Here is a 20,555-nt window from a genome sequence, read left to right as displayed (position 1 = left end):
GCGGAGTCGGCGGCGCTCGAGAGCGGGTGGGAGCATGCGCTGTGGCGCTGGGTGATTCAGCACCAGGGAAGGGCCTCGGTCGGGCAGGTTGCGGAGTTCACCATAGCAACGCGGGGGAAGCAGCCGCCTTGCGCGGTCTAAGGGTCTTTGCGAGGTTGCATGGTAGTGATTTCTGAGGGAAGTAGTTATGAAAGAATAAAAACTCCAAAATACAGATTCTGAAGATTATTATTTTTTTTTTAAAAGGGGGGGTCGCGTGATTCTTACAATCTTTTCGACAGACACGATTCTCAGTACCACCAACCAACCTCCAGAGATGCAGCTGCTAATGATAACAGCAAGAATATGCACACTGTGCAGGTTTTGCTCAAAAACCTGCTTGAGGTGGCAGTAGGAAGCACATCACACGTAGCAGTGGCATCATTGCGCCTGCAAAACAACCGACTCCAGTGTGGTGGAAAAGACTTCTTTGAGTCGTCTCCACGTGCCACCCGTTTCCCACATTCGTGTTCGTTTCGTGGTCAGTTGTGGGAAAGGGGGGTGCATTGGAGAGGATTGAAAGGTGGAGTTGTTCATTTCCTGCAGTGATCACTCTGTTGAAACGGGGAGTAAGTGGGCAGTGTTGTAGGTGAAAAATGGGGTGTCAGCTGTTGCTAACGCCATTTGTTTTATTTTAGTGGGCCGGGTGTCATGTTTGGTAATGTGTTGGTTGTGCTCCCTGCATTTAGCTTTGTTTGTTTTATGACAGGGTTCTTATTTATTTGACTTTTTAATTAGTCCTTAATTTTTGTATATTGCCATTTTCCCTGCTGTGGGGTTGAAATATTAAATGAAGAACAGGTTATGAATAAAATGATGATGATAGCCTGTCACCTGCTGGCATGGTTTTCTTTACCAACCTAACTATGTGTCTTTTCTTATTACTTAGTTCTGTATTAGTGAAAACATAAAAGAGTTAATGACATCTTGTACTTCCCGCAAGGAATGTTCACATTTGTCATTCTGGCACCAGAGACCATCGCCATACACTGACCTTCATTTCTGCTGATTGGGTCTGGTATCTTGGCATTCCTCAAGGATGTCTGCTCAGATGAAAAACTGCACAGAATCTCTTTATAGAAACACTTAAGTACAACTCATCATGATTGTTGGTTGGGGTTAGAGCTGGCTAGGAGGTTGTACTGAGATGGCTAACAAGACAAATTCATCCAGTTTTACTTACGATTTTGAATATTACATGGATTATTTAGATCTACTTCCAGTTGATGCAAGAAAGCTGAAGGCAAACAGATGTAAGTATTGCACTATGTGACCAACTAAAGCAAAAACAACAAAAAAGAAAACATCCTTTGAAAAGTTTAATGTTTTTGTAAACACACTTTCTGCATGTAAATTGCTTATTTAGATTGGGGTTTCTGACTACTGCATAGTAATTTGTTGACTACCAAATTCAGTACCAGTCTTGTGCAGGTTGACTACTAAGACAGTCCACCTACTTCATTGAAACTCTTTTCCAAGTATGTATACATTAAAATTGGATGGAATGTATATTTTTGTTTTCAAATGACTTAACTGCTGGAATACATTAATATGTTTTGAACATTGTAGTAAATGACAGCTTCCCTCTTACTGTTACATTAAAACTCAGAATACAAGTCATGCACTTCAAATGCTATACTAATGAAAGCAATGTTTTGCTATTAATTTTTTTAGTATTTGGAGTTTCAGGAGGGTGTCCTCACTTAAAGCACTACAACCCCTATTCCTTGGGAAAGAAGCCTTCCTTGAGTGGACATAATATTGCTTAGTAATCTATAATAAATCTATAATAAATGCCTTAAGGATTTGTAAGGTGTTATAAATACTGTATTTCTTTCCACAGATTCAATTGTCATAGCCCTTTGGATTGGGCTTGCTTCTTTTGTGGCATTTCTTTTCCTTATTTTGTTCTATATATCTCGGACTGGTTCTACACCCGTGAAGTAAGTACAATGCTTTGTGTTCTGTAGATGAAAGGAAATGTAAGGTCGTATGCCCTTATGAAAGACAGGACTTGGATGCAAAGCAGGCATCCTAGATTTATATCCTTAAGCATCTAATTAATGAACACCTGGGCTACGTTGCTTCTAAAATTCTAAAATAATGTATCATACATTCCCTGCTTCCATTAGGCTCACAATGTCCTGGTTTGGATTACTACTGTGTCACTTCATTGCTGCTTGTATTATTTCTGAATCGGGGAACTGGGGCTAACAAACCAGAATCATGATGACTTATTAGCTGACATTAAATCTTAGTTCCCCAGATCAGATGTAATACAAGCCAGAAATCACTGTCTGAATTGAGTGCATGTCTTGCCTGCTATAACCCATCTCACACTATTTCTCTGAGGGGGTCCAAATAGGAATTGCATGTTAGTGTTCCCAAAAATATCTTCCTACTGGCCCTGGTGTCTATGAAGCCCTAATTCTGCATGAGTCTTTTAAAGAAGTAAAGTGAATGTAGAAAATCGATGTAGGGTGATGACTTGATTTTTTTTCCCTTGTCACCTATTCAGTTTGTTCTTGAGTCAACCAACCATTCTAGCTGTGAGTCAGGTGTTTTGGTTTTAGTAGGCAAGCATCTTAAAACATAATACATCAAAAGCCTTGAAAATCAGCTTTCAAAACTTCTGAAAAAAAAGCAGTAAATATTTATTCAAAATCCAGCTTAAAAGTACACCGTATCTTTCGTGATACATAATTACAAATAAGTTATGAGTTCCAAAATAGTTCTCTTTATGGCAGCCTCCCCCCCCCCCCCATCAAGATCTGAAAGCATGACACACACTTTACATTTAAGATTGAAAGACAGGGTGATGAATTAAGAATGGGTAAATGTCTTTGCAGAGAGAAGCTATAGCTTCTTCAGGTTCCCGTGCTTTTTGATCATCATCCTTTTGTTTACCATTTGCTGTTCCATGTATCAGTTTAACATGGGTTATAAATGTGTCTGGTTGCTTTGCTCCCAGCCAAAGATCTCCAATGTAAACAGAAGTGAGGAATATGCTTGCCCCTAGGAAATAAGAAAATAATTGTCACAATGAAGATCTTTTCTTAAAAGTTGATCTATATTCATCATTTACTCTGCTTATTTTAAATGGCAGCGTTTCCAATACATTTTTTAAAATGGAACATTTGATACTTCATTAAGCGAACATGGGTTATTGATGTTAAACAACACTTTATCCCTTAGAATATCCCTTACCATACTCAGGCTTATTTAATTTCTCAATCAATTTTAATGTCACCAGAATATCCTACTCTACATTACTAGTTAATCTCTTAGTATCTTCTGGAATTACCATATTATAGCAAAAGGCAAAATTTCAAGAAGTTTTATGGGGGAAAAAGATTATATTCTTAGTTTCTCCTCAACTTCCTTGCTGAAAATAACATTACCTTTCTTCGTTCTTTCTTCCTCTGTTACTGCCGAGAGGCAGAACCTTTCCACAGTCTCATGAAAAGCATTTTTGGTCAGGTTCTGGGAATCTAGTAGGTGCAGCATGATTCCATTAAGCAAGGAGAGATCACTCAGTTCCATGGCCTTCTCTTCACAGGCATTGTAGACAGTACTGTAAAGCTTAAATATACCACTTTTGAGAGTTGAATCCTTAAGAATCTCATCTACCACAGTGCTGTTTTGCAAAGCACTCTTTTCAAACCACTTGAAAGTCAAAAGTACATTTTGCACGTTGAAGCTGCTGTCGAGAAGAGACTTCACTAGCCATCTGAATACTAAGTAAGCAATCTTACACGTAAGACCAGGATTGCCATCTCCATTGTGCTCTTTTGAATGCTTTGCTGGCATATCCAGGAATACAGGTTCCCAGTGGAAAAGCACAGATCTCAGGACAGATCTGCAGTCCTCTAAATATTTCTCCCCCCGCTCAGATGCTGTTTCTGGCTCTGTTTCAATTTCATTCTTCTTCCGAACAAGTCGGGATGATGTTCGAAATGGTGCTTGTGCTTTGTTTTTGTCTTTAATGTTTTCTGTAGTAGAAGAAAACAAACAAAATACTTACAATAATTTAAAGAAAAATGAGAAAATCTGAACTTTCTGAAAAGTATTTGTTGGTCTTATTGTGAAAAATGTTTCTCAGTGGGTACTTGGATGTCTCCAAGTTGCAGCAAGCAGATGTCTTCACATTGGTACAGGAGAGGTTTCAAAAGGTGTAAACTGATTTTTTCACGACTCTGCACAACCATCATCTTGCACCTGTCTTAACCTCTCCTGCACTGCTGCGAAGACATATTCACACCTAAGGGAGAATGGTAATAAATTAATCAATTCAGTATTTATTTAAAAGCGAGACAGAAGGACAGATAGAACCTCTTGCTGAATTATGCTTTTAAAGTTGGAAAGTAACAGGTTAAAAGTTCAACCAAATCCCAACAAAACAAATAGCTCAGTTGCAGGAAGCCCAGACCTGAACATTTATCTTGAGATTATCATCACTCCATAGATTTTGCATGAATGCTGCCAAAAATATTTTCTCTAAACAAACATTATTATAAGCCCTCTCTTTTAAATCTACATTAACAAAAACAATTTCCCACTATCTTAAAAATGAGAACTCTTTCTTTTATTTACCCATCTCAGTGGTGTTTTATGTGTGGGATCACACAAACTAAAATGGTTTCTGCTTCCACACAGGTCTCTGCTCCTTAATTATCCACCCCTACAAAGGCTCAGGAAAGGGAAAAGTGTTTGGGTAAGGCCTCGACTGTCCTAAGCAGATCCTGGCAAACTGACATGATGAAAGTCACTTATACTCAGAGCTTCATTTTATATAAAGAGCATATGGTGATGTTCTATGAAATTTACCACTAGACAAAAAAAACCAAGGGAGATATGAAATCCCTTTTCTTGGATCATGTCTGATGTTATTAATGAAGTACACACATATTTTAATGATTTCTACTCCCTTTTCAAACTTCCCGAGGAAGCCTGCCTGGGGCCAACAATAATATCTTTTTAGTGTGTGGTTAAGGGCTTCCTCTTCTTCCATGCATTTGATGAAATATGATGAGCTGGCTGTTGCGTTCAGTACTTTCAGAATTCAGCAGAAAATAGCTGACCTTATTTAAAACACATGATATATTTAGAACTTACTAAGCAATTCTTTTATTTGGTACTGTTGAGCAAATATCTGAAGAACATCTTGAAGTTCCACGTCTTTGCCAATTATGCTCCACTTGTGCAAGAGCAGCAGAACATCTTTGTTTGAAAGGACATGCTCATTCACAGTGAATCTTCCCATTTGTCTGAAGGCCTCAAAAACCACAACGCGGTATTCCAATACAGAACTCAACGTGCTGAAAAACTGAATCAATATGGCAGAATCCAAGTTGGTCCTATTTGGCAGGAGATGGAGAAAACAAAGGTTACAATGCTCAACCCAAATGGTAACTAAACTCAAAATTTGCTTTTGTTTGGAAACAAGTGACGGTTTATTTAATTTTTGTCTAACACAAAATAAGAGTCTGAGGGAGATAAGATTGCAGCAAAAAGACAGCAGTGAAACATGAAGGCTACTGATTTGAGTTATCGTTTTGTTATCAGGTTGCATAATTTGCTCTGGCTTGCATGCAATATTAAACTGTAGTTTAAATAAACTATGGTTTAGTATACATGAGCGCTTCTTTTCTCTTCCACTGTTACTATGCCCTGCAGGGGAGGATACAAGACAGAGCCTGGCTTGTCATGATGTGCAAACCTGGGAGGAAACAAACCTCAAGGCTGGGTACACAGTTCACATCAAGCCAGACTCTGGCTTGTTTCCTCTCCCATACCGTACAGTCAAGAGTGAGGTAGGAGCAACATGCTTACGGGCATTAAACCATAGCTTATTTTAAATGATGCTTTAATGTTGCATATGAACCAAGCCATAGTAGGAATAACACTTCCAAACAACAATACATGTGCTAGTTGGGTTCAAATAGCCAATTCATTTTCATGGGTTTTGAATCTACTTCCTCCTTCCAAACATGCATACACTTTTCAGGCAGGGTTACTTAAGTGCTTGATGTACATAGTTTTTAGTGTATGTCTTTCCTGAAAATGCTGGTACACGGTAAACAAAAATAAAAAGCTAAATTTGTTTTACTGGTGAATGCAATGTAGTGAACTTAAGTAGCAAGAATTACACAGTATAAGGGTTAGGTGAAACGGAAAACGGGTCAGTGAAAAGAGAGAAAATCAGGTATAACATCTTGTTAGGGGTGAAAATGACTCTAAGGCTTAAGAACTGCCAAAATTCACTGAGAACTAAGGCTCTGAAGAATTGCAGTGGCCGAAAAATACCATATGCAATAGTTTTGAGAAGGCATAGACTACTGAATGCTAAGCAGACTTCAGCAGGGCTTCTCCATGGCCCCAGCTCACAGCCTTGATTACAATTTAGAAAGGTGAGAAAGATATTCTGTAAAATAAATAAAAGCACAATGTATTGAAGACAGGCTCCCACTGAGCAGAAATGATGAGTGGGCCACTTAGACATTAGCAAGTACCAACCAATGCATTTCAGATCTCTGAAGATAAGCTAATTTTTAAAAAAATGATTGTTGCCATTTACAATGAAAAATAAAAGGTGAATTTTGAGATATTACAAAAACTCAAGGTTCAATGAAATTTAATTCCAGCTACATTATACATTAAACAGAAGGACATACATACCGAATGTGTTTAAGAAGCATTAATAAAATGTGAAGAAATTCACTGACAAGCTGGAGAGGAAGGAATCTCTGATTCTCTAGTAGCTCCGTATCAGGTGTTCCAAGTGACTTTTGTTTATCTCCTAAATTGGTTAACCAAAGAGTATGGACTAAAGAGATGACACTGCTTAGCATCTTGGATTCCAGAAACCTAGAATGAAGAAAGGAAGGAAAAAATAAGTTAAAATAATAAAAAATGTTCCATGTTTATTTTATAGCAAACCAGATTACAATAGTGCACCAAAATAGCATTTAAAAAATAATATTTCTCAACCATTATCCACCAGTCCCATGAGCTGGGTACACAAAATGTTACCTTTAATATTGTCTTTCACCTGAGGGGAAAAAATTAAATGGAAGGGGGTAATCCAACACTGAATCCAGAGTGTACGTTCCTGTTGATGTATTTATTTGAAAGAGTCACTGTAGGATCTAAACCTTGAGTAGACTTTGAGCATGCATTTAGGTAATTCACATTTCCCACATCAAACACTACAGTGTGTGTGTGTGTGTGCGCGCGCGCGCGCGCTGAGAAATTGTGTGAAAACAGAAACTTTGTTCAACCGTTTTTCAGAGATGAATGCTGCAAGCCAAAAATGGGATCCCATTTCTTTTAATTCATACCAGTTTAATATGGGACCTAAGCTGAAGAGTGCTGAAGTTGTTAAAAGCAAACCACAGTAGCAGCAACCATGGGCAGAACAACCCAGTGTCATTTTCCCACTAACAGCATAACAGTCCTCAGAACCTCTTCATTAGTCCCTGGACAATGTAAATTGAGTTTCAAGAACAGGAGATTCAGCTTTTAAATAAAACATTGCTAAAGCCAGTTTTCTGACTATTATTCAGTTACATTACATTTCAGAAACATATTTAGAGGCCAGGTTTTCTTCAACAAACAAGGACGACAGAGTATTAATAAAATGTTTTCTCCAAAGAAGCAATAGAACACTCTGTTAAATTCCAGTTAATGAACTCAAGTCTTTGCAGGCACATGGAGTACAGCATCAGACTACATGGCAACTATAGTTAATAATCCTTAACTAAGTTGATAATTATATGTACAGGCTAACACTTTAACAGAATCAAAGTTTTTAAAGTATCTCTAAGTAAAAGGATTTAAAGGGCTTAAGCTGTTTCACTGTGCAACTGTATGCACGTTTACTCAAGTCTCTTCACTGAAGCTGGCATCCTTGTAAATGTTCTTAGGATAGCTGCCTTAGTGGCATACCATGACCTCTACGAGCAAAAAATGCTTGTCCTAATTTCTTGCTCTCTTGCATATGCACATTTAAAAAGGTGAAAGAAAGAAATTATTTAGCAATCAATCATGAATACTCTTCTATGCACCTTTTATCTAGTACAGATATTATCCAAGTTAATAGGCTGTGATCTCTTATTAGCTGATAGGCAGCTTTGGTGATGTATGCAGCATTTTGAAGTATTTCCAGAATCTGATGCTGAAAGACAAAAAAATAATAATAATTATTTAGTTACATAAGATGTCCTTAATAACTTTCACAGCTGCAATTTTAAGCCTTTGGGAATGAAACAAGGGGAAAACAACTAGATCTAATTATCTGCAAACACAATAAAAGAGTTCTGTGGCACCTTTGAGACCAACAGTCTTTTGGAGTGAATATATCAAAGATGGCGTCACTCTGGAAATTACTTTCTCATGAGCGTGGGCAGAATCTACAGTATCCATCTGAACATTTTCTTCAATACCTCGCCTTAAAATGCATGCAAAATGGTACCATGACTCCTCCAGAATGCAGACAGACATTCTAGGGGTACTTGGTGACCTATATCTTGCTTCCATGTGTTAATATAAAGAGTACCCCAATATTTGTGGTTCTAGTGTTTTCAACAATTTTACAATACTCCCCCCTCCCTTTTTAGCACACTCTTTGGTCTTAGGAGATGGCTTGTTATTTTCAAATTTTGTCTCAAGCTTTCTATTCATACATAATGACTAAGTTTTATAAAACCTTACTAGCAAATATTGGGGTGAGGTGGGGGAGAGAAACAGTAATGATATTTAAATTAACATACAGGCAGTGACTGGTTGCTGCACAATCATGCATGCACACCAAACCCAGAAGTGACCTGAAAACATCACTAAAAGGTTGGAACAAGGGAGGAAATGCTTTATGCAGGTCTCACAGACAAGCGTGGGAGTCTGGAATGTAACCCCTGCACAAAACAAGGATTGCTTGTATCTTCATGAATTACGAGTAATTCTGTGCACATTCACTCAGAAGTCAATACTGTGTCCAAGTTTATTCTCAAGTAAGCAAGCATGGATCGCAGCCTTAGAATATTATTACTACAGACTATGTTGAGATCTAAAGATAGCCACAGATGTTACAATTCTTGACACATTAAAGACTTAACTGGATGTTTTACTTTTAATATATGATTGAATGAGAGTAGTTCTTAGAGAAAAAGTCTTCAATGTTTTCTTTTTGCTTTAAGTTAAAAGCTTTTAGGAGTATCTGTATGTGTTTCAGTTGTATTTTACCTGGGAGGATTCATCACACAGTGGACTATGGAAGAAAGACAGAATGACATGGAAAATTCTCTGATAATCATATAGTTCATAGCAGTGTTTGTCTTTGAGTCCTTCCCCAATAATTGCAAGAATCCATTCACGCTCCATTTTGTGCTGGAAAATAAAGAGGGAGCATAAATTACTATTGTAACTTTTCCACTCTATTTCCACTCTACAGGAATGTCTCAAACAGATCGGATAAAGATGAAGAAAGAAGGAAAAAACCACATGATGCTGCAGACAGAGACACAAAAACCTAAATTCCAGATATGCCAGTATTTTATGATGCTGCTAAATATAACACACATTTCTTACTTTAAACGGATTAAACAATTTTCATCATTTTTCTGCATTCAGAATGTGACTTCTTATACAGTCACAAGAAGTCACATACTGAATGTAGGAAAAAAGATGCTCCACTTGTCTGTCTGTATCTGATCGCAAACAAACGGATAACCAGCTTCACCATTTTTTCTTGTGAATGTAACATCCCATGCCTGCCGTGGTTTGGTCTAGTTTTTATGTGTTTTGTTTGCTGTATTTTGTTATTTGGGTTATATGGATAAAAATGAAATAAAAATACTTTTTTTAAAAAAAGTAATGCAAATATGGAATTTGGGATGTATTTCAAAAATGTGGTGAATGGCAGAAGGAAAAAATTAAGAGGCCATGCATGAACAGAATTGCGTAACAGGAAGAGGCGGCTGCCACATGGACACTAATCTCAGTGTCTGAACAATGACTCTTTTACCATGCTCAGAGTTTAGAAATGAAGATCCTGGGTGCTGCAACCAACTACATAGTGATTTGGTTGCAGCAGACAGGAAAAGAAAAGAAAGATTCTCAGAATTACTTGACAGGTACCAGATTTTTGTGTACAGAGAACAGAAAGCAAACAATTGTGCTATTCATGAATGACAGTTTACACTACACAGATTTCTATTACCTCTGAATCAAAACTGTAGAAAAGCTGAAAAAATCCAGGCACCTTCTTCAAATCCAAATACTGATGAGATAGAAGGAACTTGTTCAGCTTTGTGTACATGTGCTCCTCTGGGAAGAAAACAGAATGGTTATTGTAGCATGAAAAACGCCCTTATCATATCCATTATTAAACTCAAGAAAATTTCTATGCTCATCTTAAAAATCTCTCATTTTACAGCATGACAAGTCTGATAAACATTTCATGATCACAGGGATATCTAAAATGGAAGTAACAATTTTACTAAAAGCCTTTGTTTTTCATTCTGAAACAAAACCAACCAAAATTTAACAGAAACAAAATGGTTATCTTATGAATTAAGAACGATTAGAGAGCAGGTGTAACTTGTTCTAGAATACCTGGCTTTAGCATTTGGTGGGCTACTCTTGAAACATACAGTGCCAAAGGGAACGTAAATCTGAGATTCGGTTGTCTGATTCCATTCTGCACAACATTCATAAGGTAAGCCAACTGAAGCACAAGACAAAAAGAGAGAAATAATTAGGAAATTGGTTGTATGATCCTATCAGTAACTGCTCAATTGTACAGTCCTCATATGACAACACAGTATGATTTTCATCAGAAACTGCAGAAGGTATATGTTAATCATAGTATAGAAATTATACTCAATTGAATTAGAATACCTATCCTACTATAACTGAATTGAAGTGATGGAGAAATGATTACTAATACAAATGAATGAGAAATATTAAGTTCTGTATTTCACTTGTGGGTTGAGTCCTATACATAATTTGGAAATCTGGGAGGTGGGCAAGGAAGTTACATAGTACCCTGAAAATCAGAAGCATATTGACATCTTTGGCAGTTAGCAATACAGTGGTACCTCAGGTTACATACGCTTCAGGTTACAGACTCCACTAACCCAGAAATAGTGCTTCAGGTTAAGAACTTTGCTTCAGGATGAGAACAGAAATTGTGCTCCGGCGGTGCGGTGGCAGCAGGAGGCCCCATTAGCTAAAGTGGTGCTTCAGGTTTAGAACAGTTTCACGTTAAGAACGGACCTCCGGAAGGAATTAAGTACTTAACCCAAGGTACAGTTATCCTAGGAGATGCTTTCAGAGCAAGTTTAGTCTTAGGCATGTTTTCAAACCACTGCATACTTTAGAAAAGCTAAAGTTAACTCCTTACCTGCTTCTGTTCTCTAAACCGAGCCCCTTCCAGGTGAGAGCGGAAAGAGCTCAGGACATAGTACGCTGCTGCTCGCATGTTACTGTCATAGCTGCTAAGGGCTGCTACTGCCAGACCCAAGGCATTGACGTCAACAAACTTATGATATGCTACAACACATTCTACATAGGAAAAAAGGAAGGGGAAGGAATGTTTTAAAATGTAAAAAGGAAACACTCAAAATCTTTTACAAGGTAATTTTTTAAAGGAAGACTAAATTATAGGTATGCACATTAAATCATAGCAATTTCTAGAAGAAGAGTGAATGAATGCCTGATTAGAAAATTGTCCTCTCCTATTCTTCTGCAACAAAGAATTCAAGATAGAATCTCTCTGAATTGCCTCTGCTTAAGCAAATAAAGACACAAACCCTCTTGCACCTGAGTTTCTAAGGAGCCTTCCATTCTGGCACCACCCAAACCACCTCTCTTTGTAGCCCTCCTTCCCCTACACCGAGGTGCACATACAGGGTCAATTAAAACAGATCTAATTACTCTTTACCATGCTTTTGTTTGTACCATGTGGTGTTTGATACAGCTTGGTAATAAGGATCTCTATTTCTGTTTCATCAGTGCATGTATATTTGTGGAGCAGTGATTCTACTTCAAGCTAGTGACAGAGTTTGGAACTAGAAGGCAGAGCAATTACAGCTGAATCTTTTCCCCATGAGCCACCCCTCTTCCCTTACTAAAAGAGAGATTCTGTCAACAAGGAATCTTGTTCTGTATTTTTGGGGCTAGCCCTAAATTTATGGAGTGAAGATTAATCTGGAAATAGGAGTATAGGTCATGGAAGGAAACATCAATGCTGGACCTGGCCTTGGCAAAATGAAACTTGACAGCAAGTTTAATTTATGTTGGACATACAGTTTTGTTTACAAAACCTTGGAAAAATCAAGGGGAAACGGCTGCTGAGATAATGATCAGTTCTAGAGGTGTCTTTTTTCCCTTTTGTATTTCATTTGGGGCTTTTACACCCAGTGAGAAGCAATTATGGAACATTTATTCACAGGAGACTGTTATAAACACATGTAGGAAGCAAAAAATATAACAAAGACCCTTTCGGCCACCTGCTGTAATGGCCCAGCATGTTTGGGGTTGTTCCATAGAGCATGTTCAGAACGAACGGCTGTCAAAAGATTCCATGGAGACAGCAGGTTCTTAAAAGATTATTTGAAGGATAAAAGGAAGGATTGTGTGATGCAGTAAGTGGGAGAAAGCCTCAGGGAACTCAGGCAGCAAGAGAGGCAAAGAGGAACCAAAGCAAGATCTGCAGCTTGGATGGTGTTAGTGAGAAAGACAAAAATGATACAGGAATCATAATGGGGAAAATATCTGGTTTTGACTGTAGTGGGGTGGACAGCCTTTAGCTGGATGCTCCCATGTCCTAAGCCGGGCATGGCCAAACATGGTCCTCCAGCTGTTTTGGGACTACAACTCCCATCATCCCTAGCTAACAGGACCAGTGGTCAGGGATGATGGGAACTGTAGTCCTCAAACAGCTGGAGGGCCAAGTTTGGCCATGCCTGTGACGTAAGCAAATGCTTTCACACATTCACAGAATGCCTTGCTGCCACTGACCAGAAAAGATTTTCTTTCTGTGGTAATGCAAAGTCTGCAAGCTAAGAGAAGCTATGGCAACAAAGGCACAAGGAAAAGGAAACAAGAGTCGGTGGACAGGTGAGGTAACTAATCATCCACAAAAACAGAGAATCAAAGCAAGCAGTGCTTTTCAAAACAATATTTTTTCTGGTGGTGGGGAGAGCTTCCCAGCCACTTGAATTCTCCCCGCTCCACCCAGATTTCACATAATCAATCCAGCAGCAACCCATATTCCTCATAGCACTGACAAATCTAATGATTCCAAACTCCTGCAAAACAACATAACAAAATACAGGACAGGAGATGCTATGGGGAAAACACACACACACACACCCCTTCACTATTAAAAAGAAGCATTGAGTCTTTTTTTCAATTGTTGAGTGAAAAATTTTGGTTGGGAAAATGGAGACGGGTAAGTGGCAGGTACCAAGATGATGCATGCAAACCAAAAACTGGCGGCCCTTCCAAGCCTGCTCACGATGCAGAATCAAAAACTGTGTGTGCTGCAGTGTCAGATGATGTTCTTCCTCCATCTCAAAACCCCTTCTTGTTTTCTTTAAAAAGTATAATTAAAGCCTTTGGGGTCAATTTGATATCTGATGTCTGCTCTGAATGGAAGAGTAAATAGTTTAATGAGCAATTACATTATCAACTAGCCACCTGTTTCAGAAGATGCCATGACTTCTGGGCAAACGCAAACCAGATGCCATAATGCAAATGAGCTCCGGATTTTGAAGCATTTTATAAACAGATAAGACAGACATATAAAGCGTACTATGTTAGCTCAGCAGATGTGCATAAAGAGCTTGCGTCCAATTACACAGGCCTCAGACTAAACCATGAACACAAATAAAAAGCAAAGGAAACAGCAAGAAATATTCCATATGTTGGCCAACATATTTGTTAGAACCAACCAAAATGTTGTGTGCTTTGGGTTCTGTCAAAACTTTTGATTGGGCTGGAGGTTGTATAAAGCAAGGACAGGGGGAGGAAGAAAACTAACAAAATAACCAACAAAACATGGTTCAGTGTAATAGCCTGCCTTGTCAATATAAAACCTGCCAGCTCTTTTAGTTGTGCTCTCTACCTTATTGTTTTGCTTAAGGCTGCAGAAAGATCTGGGTAACAGACTTTATATTCTCAAAAATGGAGATCAGCCACTGCCTTTTTTTAAAATCACATAAGCTTAGCTGCAACCTCAGACCTACATAGCAAATCTTTGATACAGTTTTCAAGCCGTAACTTTTGGGGGGTCTGTATTTACAGTTTCACACTAAATGCTTCCCAAAATACAAGAAAACCATTTCCTATACCTGGTCGCAACAATTCACTGAAGAGATGAAGGAGAAAACAGGGGTCATAGAGATCCTGAAGAGCCACTTCGCTTTTGCTTTTGCTTAGAAGCATCTGTTCTTCCTAAATACAGGACATAAAATAATGTGTGACTGAATTTTAATTGACATGTTTTTTAGCTGCTGTGAAAGCCTTCTCATAACAGTCATCATATAAGCACTGCAGGGCATCCTAAAGCCGGGTGATAGCTGTGTTACTGCTTTGGGTTGTTTTTTTTACCTTTCCCTGACCTCAATGACTGCTGTGCAATAAGAAACTAAGAAGAGCCTGCTAGATGTGGCCAGTGGTCCACCTTGTTCTCACAGTCACCAACCAGATACCGAGGGAAGCCTGCAAGCGGGGCTTGAGCACAACAGAGCTCTCCCTTCCTGCAGTTTTCATCTACTGGTTTTCAGAAGCATGCTGGCTCCGACTGTGGAGGTAAGACCATAGCCTGCTAAAGGGTTAGAAGCCACTGATCCTATGCATGTCAATGCAGAAGTAAGCCCCACTGATTTCAGTTTCAAGGTAAGTGTGTCTAGGATTTGCAGCCTGACTGCTTCTCTCTTTTGCAAGAAAAACCGTTACGTTTCCTCATAGCTGCTACAATTTTGGCCAAAAGGTTTGGTGGTTAATTCCTAGATCATAATTAGCACCCAACTCTGGAACCTCACTGAACTGAAAGGATTGCAGTTTTGCAGCTTTCAAGCAGACTATGCAGTAGTTACATTAAAAAAATGAAAACAAAAGAGGAATAAGGCCCTTTAATATAAATCAACCAGATGCTATGACTGCCACTGCGAATAGTAACAATGCCACTTTCAGGATAAATGACCTAAGACTAAAATGGTTCTACTGTACGTGTGTTTTTAAAAGGACAGAAATCTGTGGTCAGATTAAGGCACCTCTGTGGACAGGAGATGCCGATGCTGTGGGAAATGGAGAATGGTCCTCATCATCATTTCTCGGTCTAGCAGACACAGAATTTCTTCCATGCTTGGCTGCTGCCATAGGGACCTTCCCAGACTCTTGCATGTCTTATGGTGCTCCACAGCAGCTGGACCCCAAAGCAGGATTCTGGAATCATATTAAGATGCTATGTGTTTTCCAACTTTGTATATGAAGAGAAGATAGCAATTACACAAAGCAATTTGACTTGTAAATGGTAGAACAATGTTTTCCTTTTCTCTTCTCTTCTTTATTTATTACCAGAGAAACCAAAGGTAGGATGTGTTTCCTTGACAACCTTAGTTTTCCTTCCAAAGCACTTTGAAACAAAATTAAACTACGAAGCAACAGTCACTCGGCTGTGCTCTTTTTTAGCCATCTTGGCTCTTAGAGAAAGGCTGCAATACTGCCTCCTACACAATATCACAGTATCAGCAATAAACAACACAGTTGTTTTTGGTAACCGCCACAATATCGCTCAATGAAAGAAAATGCTTTTTTTTATTAAAAAAAATATTAGAACTCATTTCTAAGTGTTCCACCATCGAAGAAGGTGGGATAAACCTCAGGAGGTGGGTGGGTTCACAGAGGAAAGAATAGATACCTTTTTAAAAGAATGTGCAGTATGTTGTGAACAGAGAGGCAGACTCTTGGAATAACCCATAAATGATTCAGGGTGAGTTGAAAGAATCTGTCAATGTTCAGATTCTAAAATGGATCAGGTGAGTCAACTTTGGAACTGCAGTCTATCAGATTCCATTCCCATCCCTACCACTAGTTTTAAGGAATAACTGTTCCTCTGCACAGGTTTAAACTCCCCTCAACATGCCCTTTGTATATGCAAATACCTGAGGCACATAATCCACAGGAAGGCAAACCTGACACACACTGTACACACCATCTACCCGATACACTGACTAACATGGCAGTCAACTAACCTGAAGTTTACAAGGCTTAGACCATTCTTTTCATACAATTTAAGCAGCTGCAATATCTTCTGGTCTAAAAATAAAAAAGAGAAAAATTAAATAGATGATAGATAGATAGATAGATAGATAGATAGAGCGCCAACCTATGGACATGTGCAGCTTTTGATTTCTGCAACACTGAGTAAGAACTTTAACCTTAATCAAGCGAGGTGTTTCACCTGACATCATTTTGAACACAATACTTTGCAATGAAGGCAGTGCACATGTTCTGCTGCAAGTTATCATCTAAAGGCACAGCAGATGACATATGAATGCCTGTGGATCAGTATTAAGAGCCACATACTGAAGTCTTGGTGGCATTCTGTTGTACAAAACACACAACACCCTACTCAGTTTCCCTCAGGCTACTGCTCTGTACTTCCTTTACCTAAGCCACAACCCTCAGACCAACAAGTCTCTGAACCTCCAAATACAATTGCCTTCCAGCTACCACTCCTGCTACTTCTTGACCACTACCCATGTCTCCTAAGACGCTGTTTCTTTCTCTCCTTTTATCTTTCTTTCGTCCCATTTCAAATAGTTCCCTTTGGACAATGGGAACAAAAAGAGGATAGGAAAATAACTTCACTTAAACTCCTTAGAATGCATGCATGCACTTATTTCTTTGGTCATTTTCCCGAACCAGCCAGGAACTGCAGGATTTGTCTGAGCTACTACATATGACACACATGGTACTTTGGCTGCTGCATTTTAAGAAGTCTCAAAAATTACGTCATGCATCTCTTTCAACTGCAAATACACTTACCTGCAATGCTCAGTGTTGCACCGTAGGCTCCAAGCAACACAGCAAAATGGTTGCTCTCACAAACTGCAGGGCAGAGTTTCACTAGAGTCAGCAGGATGTCCACTAATGCCTCTAAAGCAAAAAGGGAAAATATTTTTCTCCCTCTTCCAAATGACTTAGCCTCTTGTCAAGCAATTTGAGAATACTACGCTTGCTCCGGCGCTTCCTTGCAACAAGGGTGCTGGTCGCTCACACTGCTAGGATGTTCTCTGGGGCAAGACCTGCTGAGATGAATGGAGCACCATGAGAGCTTTCATGAAGCTCCCATTCATTTTAGCCACGCAGGAGAACTTCCCAGTGGACAGTGACTGTTGCCAACAAAATGGAAAACACATTATGATATAACTGTGAAATGTTCATCACTTTCACATAGGGCTTTTTGTTTTTGAAGAAAATTAAGGCCTTTTTCAATTCAGAAAACATGTGTTCCAATATGAAAGGGGCCTTGAAAAATATCATTTTATCACCAGGAACAGACAGTGTGGTGGGGCAGCGCTGCCTTTCTGACACCAATGTCCTTGCCTCTTACCAAGACAAAGGTAAGGGGTAAGAACAAAGTTTAAAGGGAGCACCAGATTGGCTCTAATGGTGCACCCATGGAGCCCTGATCTCACTTCTGGTTTGCCCCCTTGCTGTGTAGTCCAGGTAAGCGGCGGTTCTGCAGCACTGATCCACACAGTTCCAGCTACTCAAGATTCCCACACATTCATTCAAGTTTTGTGCGGAAATTAATTGGGCCATCCTTCCTTTCTCCTCTAATCCCCATCCAGTGTAACATGGGAACTTCTGCCCTTGTGCTAACTAATGGGTCTCAGGGTTAATTAAACAACTTTTGCATAGGGTTTTCCAGGGTTCCTTTTTGGAAGCTCTTAAAGGATGCCGTGTAGCCCACATGCTTTCAATTTGCATTACTCCACCTATTCCCGCATCCAGGATAAATTCCACTATGTCACTTCCTAAGAAAAAGGGACAAAGCTGAGATTCTGAGGATTTCAACTAGGACTGTCAATACCCCAGTAAGACCAGGCAACCCAAAACAAGTGGGCTATTTTTTAGCATGCTTAATTACAAAACGGACAAAGCTGTATACCATACTGCACTAACTGTTTCAGAAATATATAGCCAAAGAGTAAAAAATAAAGTAAGAAATGCTAAGTTCAATGATAAATAAATGCAATCCAAATGCAAATAAGTAGTAAGAAAAGGCACTGGAGCTGAAAAAATATACAGAAAAGGGACAACGCAATGATAATGGAGAAGAGTTAGTAATATGTTAAAAGGTAAATGCTAAAATACCGTATTTTTTGCTCTATAAGACGCACCAGACCACAAGACGCACCTAGTTTTTGGAGGAGGAAAACAAGAAAAAAAATATTCTGAATCTCAGAAGCCAGAACAGCAAGAGGGATCGCTGCGCAGTGAAAGCAGCGATCCCTCTTGCTGTTCTGGCTTCTGGGATAGCTGCGCAGCCTGCATTCGCTCCATAAGACGCACACACATTTCCCCTTACTTTTTAGGAGGGAAAAAGTGAGTCTTATAGAGCAAAAAATACGGTAATTATGTTCTAGATACAGCAGCTCTGACAACATCTAGGTGGGCTGGCAAGTGGAAGGATGAAAAACAACACGTGAAATACACTTGGGTTATATATAGATACACAAGGAAACAAATGAGAAGGTGATACCTCTTTCATGAATGTTTGTGTCATCACCTTCTTGCGACCTCAGCATAGTTGACAAAAATAAGGAGTGCTGCGTGATCATCATATAAAGCACCGACAGCTTCACTAATCTCTGAGCAGCAGGGATTCCTTTTTGGTACAGCAAATTGATAGCTGCATTCAGAGTTTTCAGAAAGCCCTGGTCTTTATAACGGTACCTACATGACAGAGATTTAAAGAGACGTTGAGATAAAAATCATGCACTCTGCCTGCAAAGTAAATGAAAGAAAGAATTATATCCCAGGTGTTGGTTTGGTCTGTGAACCAGCTTGTCACACCATTTTAAAAGTACTGTATATGATATCGATTGGTAAAACATCTATTAACAGAAGCAAAACTACTGCCTAGTAAGCCATAAGCAACCCTAAGCTCAGTGTTGTATGTCATTGTAGCAGCATAAAATACTCTTATAAACCTAAACATGCTTACTTGAGTCCCATCTTCACAAAACTGTGCCAGTCTTCTGGAGCCACCTCAGTTACTGAGTTCTAGGTAGGTAGGAAACAGCAAAACAACACTTAAAACATAAGACAGTGGGGACGTGGTGGTGCAGGGATAACGCTTCGTGGGAATGCAAATGGCAATATTAGAAAACACAAGGGAAAAAAGCAGCAAAAATCCCCAGAATTAAAAATAATACAGTATCTAGCACAGCACATTACAATGGCTACAACAGGCTGAAAAATCATTAAGCTGCCTGTCAAGGCCATCAGCAATTTTCAGGTGGACCGTGGGAGGTGGGGAACCACTGAACTAAAATCATAAACCAAAATACTAGCATGAGGAACCAAAACCTCAAAAAATGTCCAGGCAGCAGTCAGAATTAAAACATCAAAATACAACAGAGAGGAAATGCTCAGTCAAAAGCAGTCTTGATGCAGCATGTTTAGCAATGTGTTCCATAGGGTAAGTTCCCTGCAGAAGAGGCCCTGGTCACTGCCAAGCATTCTTCATGGGATCTGGAGGAAGGCCTCAGATGATGATTCGTGTATAGAGGTAGGCTCATATGGAATAAACTATGCAGATCCTAAGCCGTTTACGCCTTTAAATGTTAAACAGAACACCATAATTGAGCCCAGAAGGAAACCTGCCATCAATCAGATCACACAAAACTGGCATGATAAACCCAAAGTGCCTAGTTGAATCTTGCCCCGGCTGACATTTGTGAACATGCAGAGCATGTTGCAGTAATCTAGCCTGCAAGTCATTGGTCTATGGGTGTCTGTGGCAAGGTTTGGTTTTGTCAGGAGGGTCACAGCTGAAGCTGGAAAAAGGTAGAGAAAGTAGATAGAGCAAGGAATAATTTTCTAAAGAAATTTGCACTTTCATGTGCAACAGCCTGTGCATATGCACCCTCTAGTGGTCACATTACTCCCCTGTGGTAAGTACTTGATACGCCTCCACCCTGCTTAGAATAATGTCCAACAACTTGGGGGGGGGGGAGAATCCCCTAATTCTCACCAGTAGTTTCTCTAGCCTCAACAGCACAGCACTCTCAATTTCCGAGCGGGCTTCTTGTTCTCTGTTACTGCTGTACGTGAGGATCAACCACTTCACGCAGGCAGCTAGCAGGCGTTTCCTCCATGAATGCAACTTCTCTGCAGAGCTCTCCAGGGCTCTGGATATAGCGTCAGCAATCACCCAGCTAGAGAGGTTTGAAAAGAGTAATGAAATGGTAGCTTTTGTGTTCATTTCAACTACT

General features: G+C 39.4%; 2 protein-coding genes across 5 annotated transcripts in view; one reads left to right on the top strand and one right to left on the bottom strand.

Moving 5' to 3' along the window:
- Positions 1 to 52: 52 nt before the first annotated feature.
- On the top strand, positions 53 to 9,906 carry MRAP (melanocortin 2 receptor accessory protein). Of its 3 annotated transcripts, none has more exons than XR_014547498.1 (5): positions 54 to 1,292; positions 1,714 to 1,807; positions 4,696 to 4,753; positions 5,313 to 5,447; positions 9,488 to 9,906. XR_014547498.1 is itself a non-coding variant. In XM_083611341.1 (5 exons), the coding sequence occupies exons 1-4, from the start codon at positions 346 to 348 to the stop codon at positions 5,359 to 5,361; spliced, it is 366 nt and encodes a 121-aa protein (XP_083467467.1). In that variant the 5' UTR covers positions 54 to 345; the 3' UTR covers positions 5,362 to 5,447; positions 9,488 to 9,906. The 3 variants fall into 3 exon arrangements, 1 of the variants encoding a protein (XP_083467467.1); XM_083611341.1 differs by lacking the exons at positions 1,714 to 1,807; positions 4,696 to 4,753 and adding an exon at positions 1,883 to 1,982 and having other exon boundaries at positions 54 to 520; positions 1,251 to 1,292; XR_014547497.1 differs by lacking the exon at positions 4,696 to 4,753 and having other exon boundaries at positions 53 to 1,292.
- Positions 2,670 to 20,555, bottom strand: part of URB1 (URB1 ribosome biogenesis homolog) — a 47,292-nt gene continuing 29,406 nt past the window's right edge. For both annotated transcript variants that reach the window (XM_083611219.1, XM_083611220.1), the window contains exons 24-39: positions 20,315 to 20,498; positions 19,283 to 19,341; positions 18,818 to 19,011; positions 17,095 to 17,205; positions 16,299 to 16,362; positions 15,318 to 15,489; positions 14,394 to 14,496; positions 11,441 to 11,601; positions 10,651 to 10,762; positions 10,256 to 10,362; positions 9,280 to 9,423; positions 8,106 to 8,215; positions 6,718 to 6,906; positions 5,155 to 5,396; positions 3,441 to 4,031; positions 2,670 to 3,054 (exon numbers count right to left, since the gene is read on the bottom strand). In XM_083611219.1, coding sequence (XP_083467345.1) covers positions 2,837 to 3,054; positions 3,441 to 4,031; positions 5,155 to 5,396; positions 6,718 to 6,906; positions 8,106 to 8,215; positions 9,280 to 9,423; positions 10,256 to 10,362; positions 10,651 to 10,762; positions 11,441 to 11,601; positions 14,394 to 14,496; positions 15,318 to 15,489; positions 16,299 to 16,362; positions 17,095 to 17,205; positions 18,818 to 19,011; positions 19,283 to 19,341; positions 20,315 to 20,498 — 2,761 coding nt within the window. In that variant the 3' untranslated portion in view covers positions 2,670 to 2,836. The remainder of the gene's footprint in view (positions 3,055 to 3,440; positions 4,032 to 5,154; positions 5,397 to 6,717; positions 6,907 to 8,105; positions 8,216 to 9,279; positions 9,424 to 10,255; positions 10,363 to 10,650; positions 10,763 to 11,440; positions 11,602 to 14,393; positions 14,497 to 15,317; positions 15,490 to 16,298; positions 16,363 to 17,094; positions 17,206 to 18,817; positions 19,012 to 19,282; positions 19,342 to 20,314; positions 20,499 to 20,555) is intronic.

The sequence above is a fragment of the Podarcis filfolensis genome (assembly GCF_964270895.1).
Source record: "Podarcis filfolensis genome assembly, chromosome: 4".
In the NCBI taxonomy this organism is placed as follows: domain Eukaryota; kingdom Metazoa; phylum Chordata; class Lepidosauria; order Squamata; family Lacertidae; genus Podarcis; species Podarcis filfolensis.
Note: the sequence above shows the minus strand (reverse complement) of the source record. Positions and strands in the feature narration are given on the sequence as shown.

Coding starts and splice junctions, on each gene's coding strand:
- MRAP (XM_083611341.1), top strand. CDS start 346: ATGCACACTGTGCAGGTTTTGCTCAAAAACCTGCTTGAGGTGGCAGTA. Junction 521..1,250: donor ACATTCGTGTTCGTTTCGTG/GTCAGTTGTGGG, acceptor TGGATTATTTAG/ATCTACTTCCAGTTGATGCA. Junction 1,293..1,882: donor AAAGCTGAAGGCAAACAGAT/GTAAGTATTGCA, acceptor TTCTTTCCACAG/ATTCAATTGTCATAGCCCTT.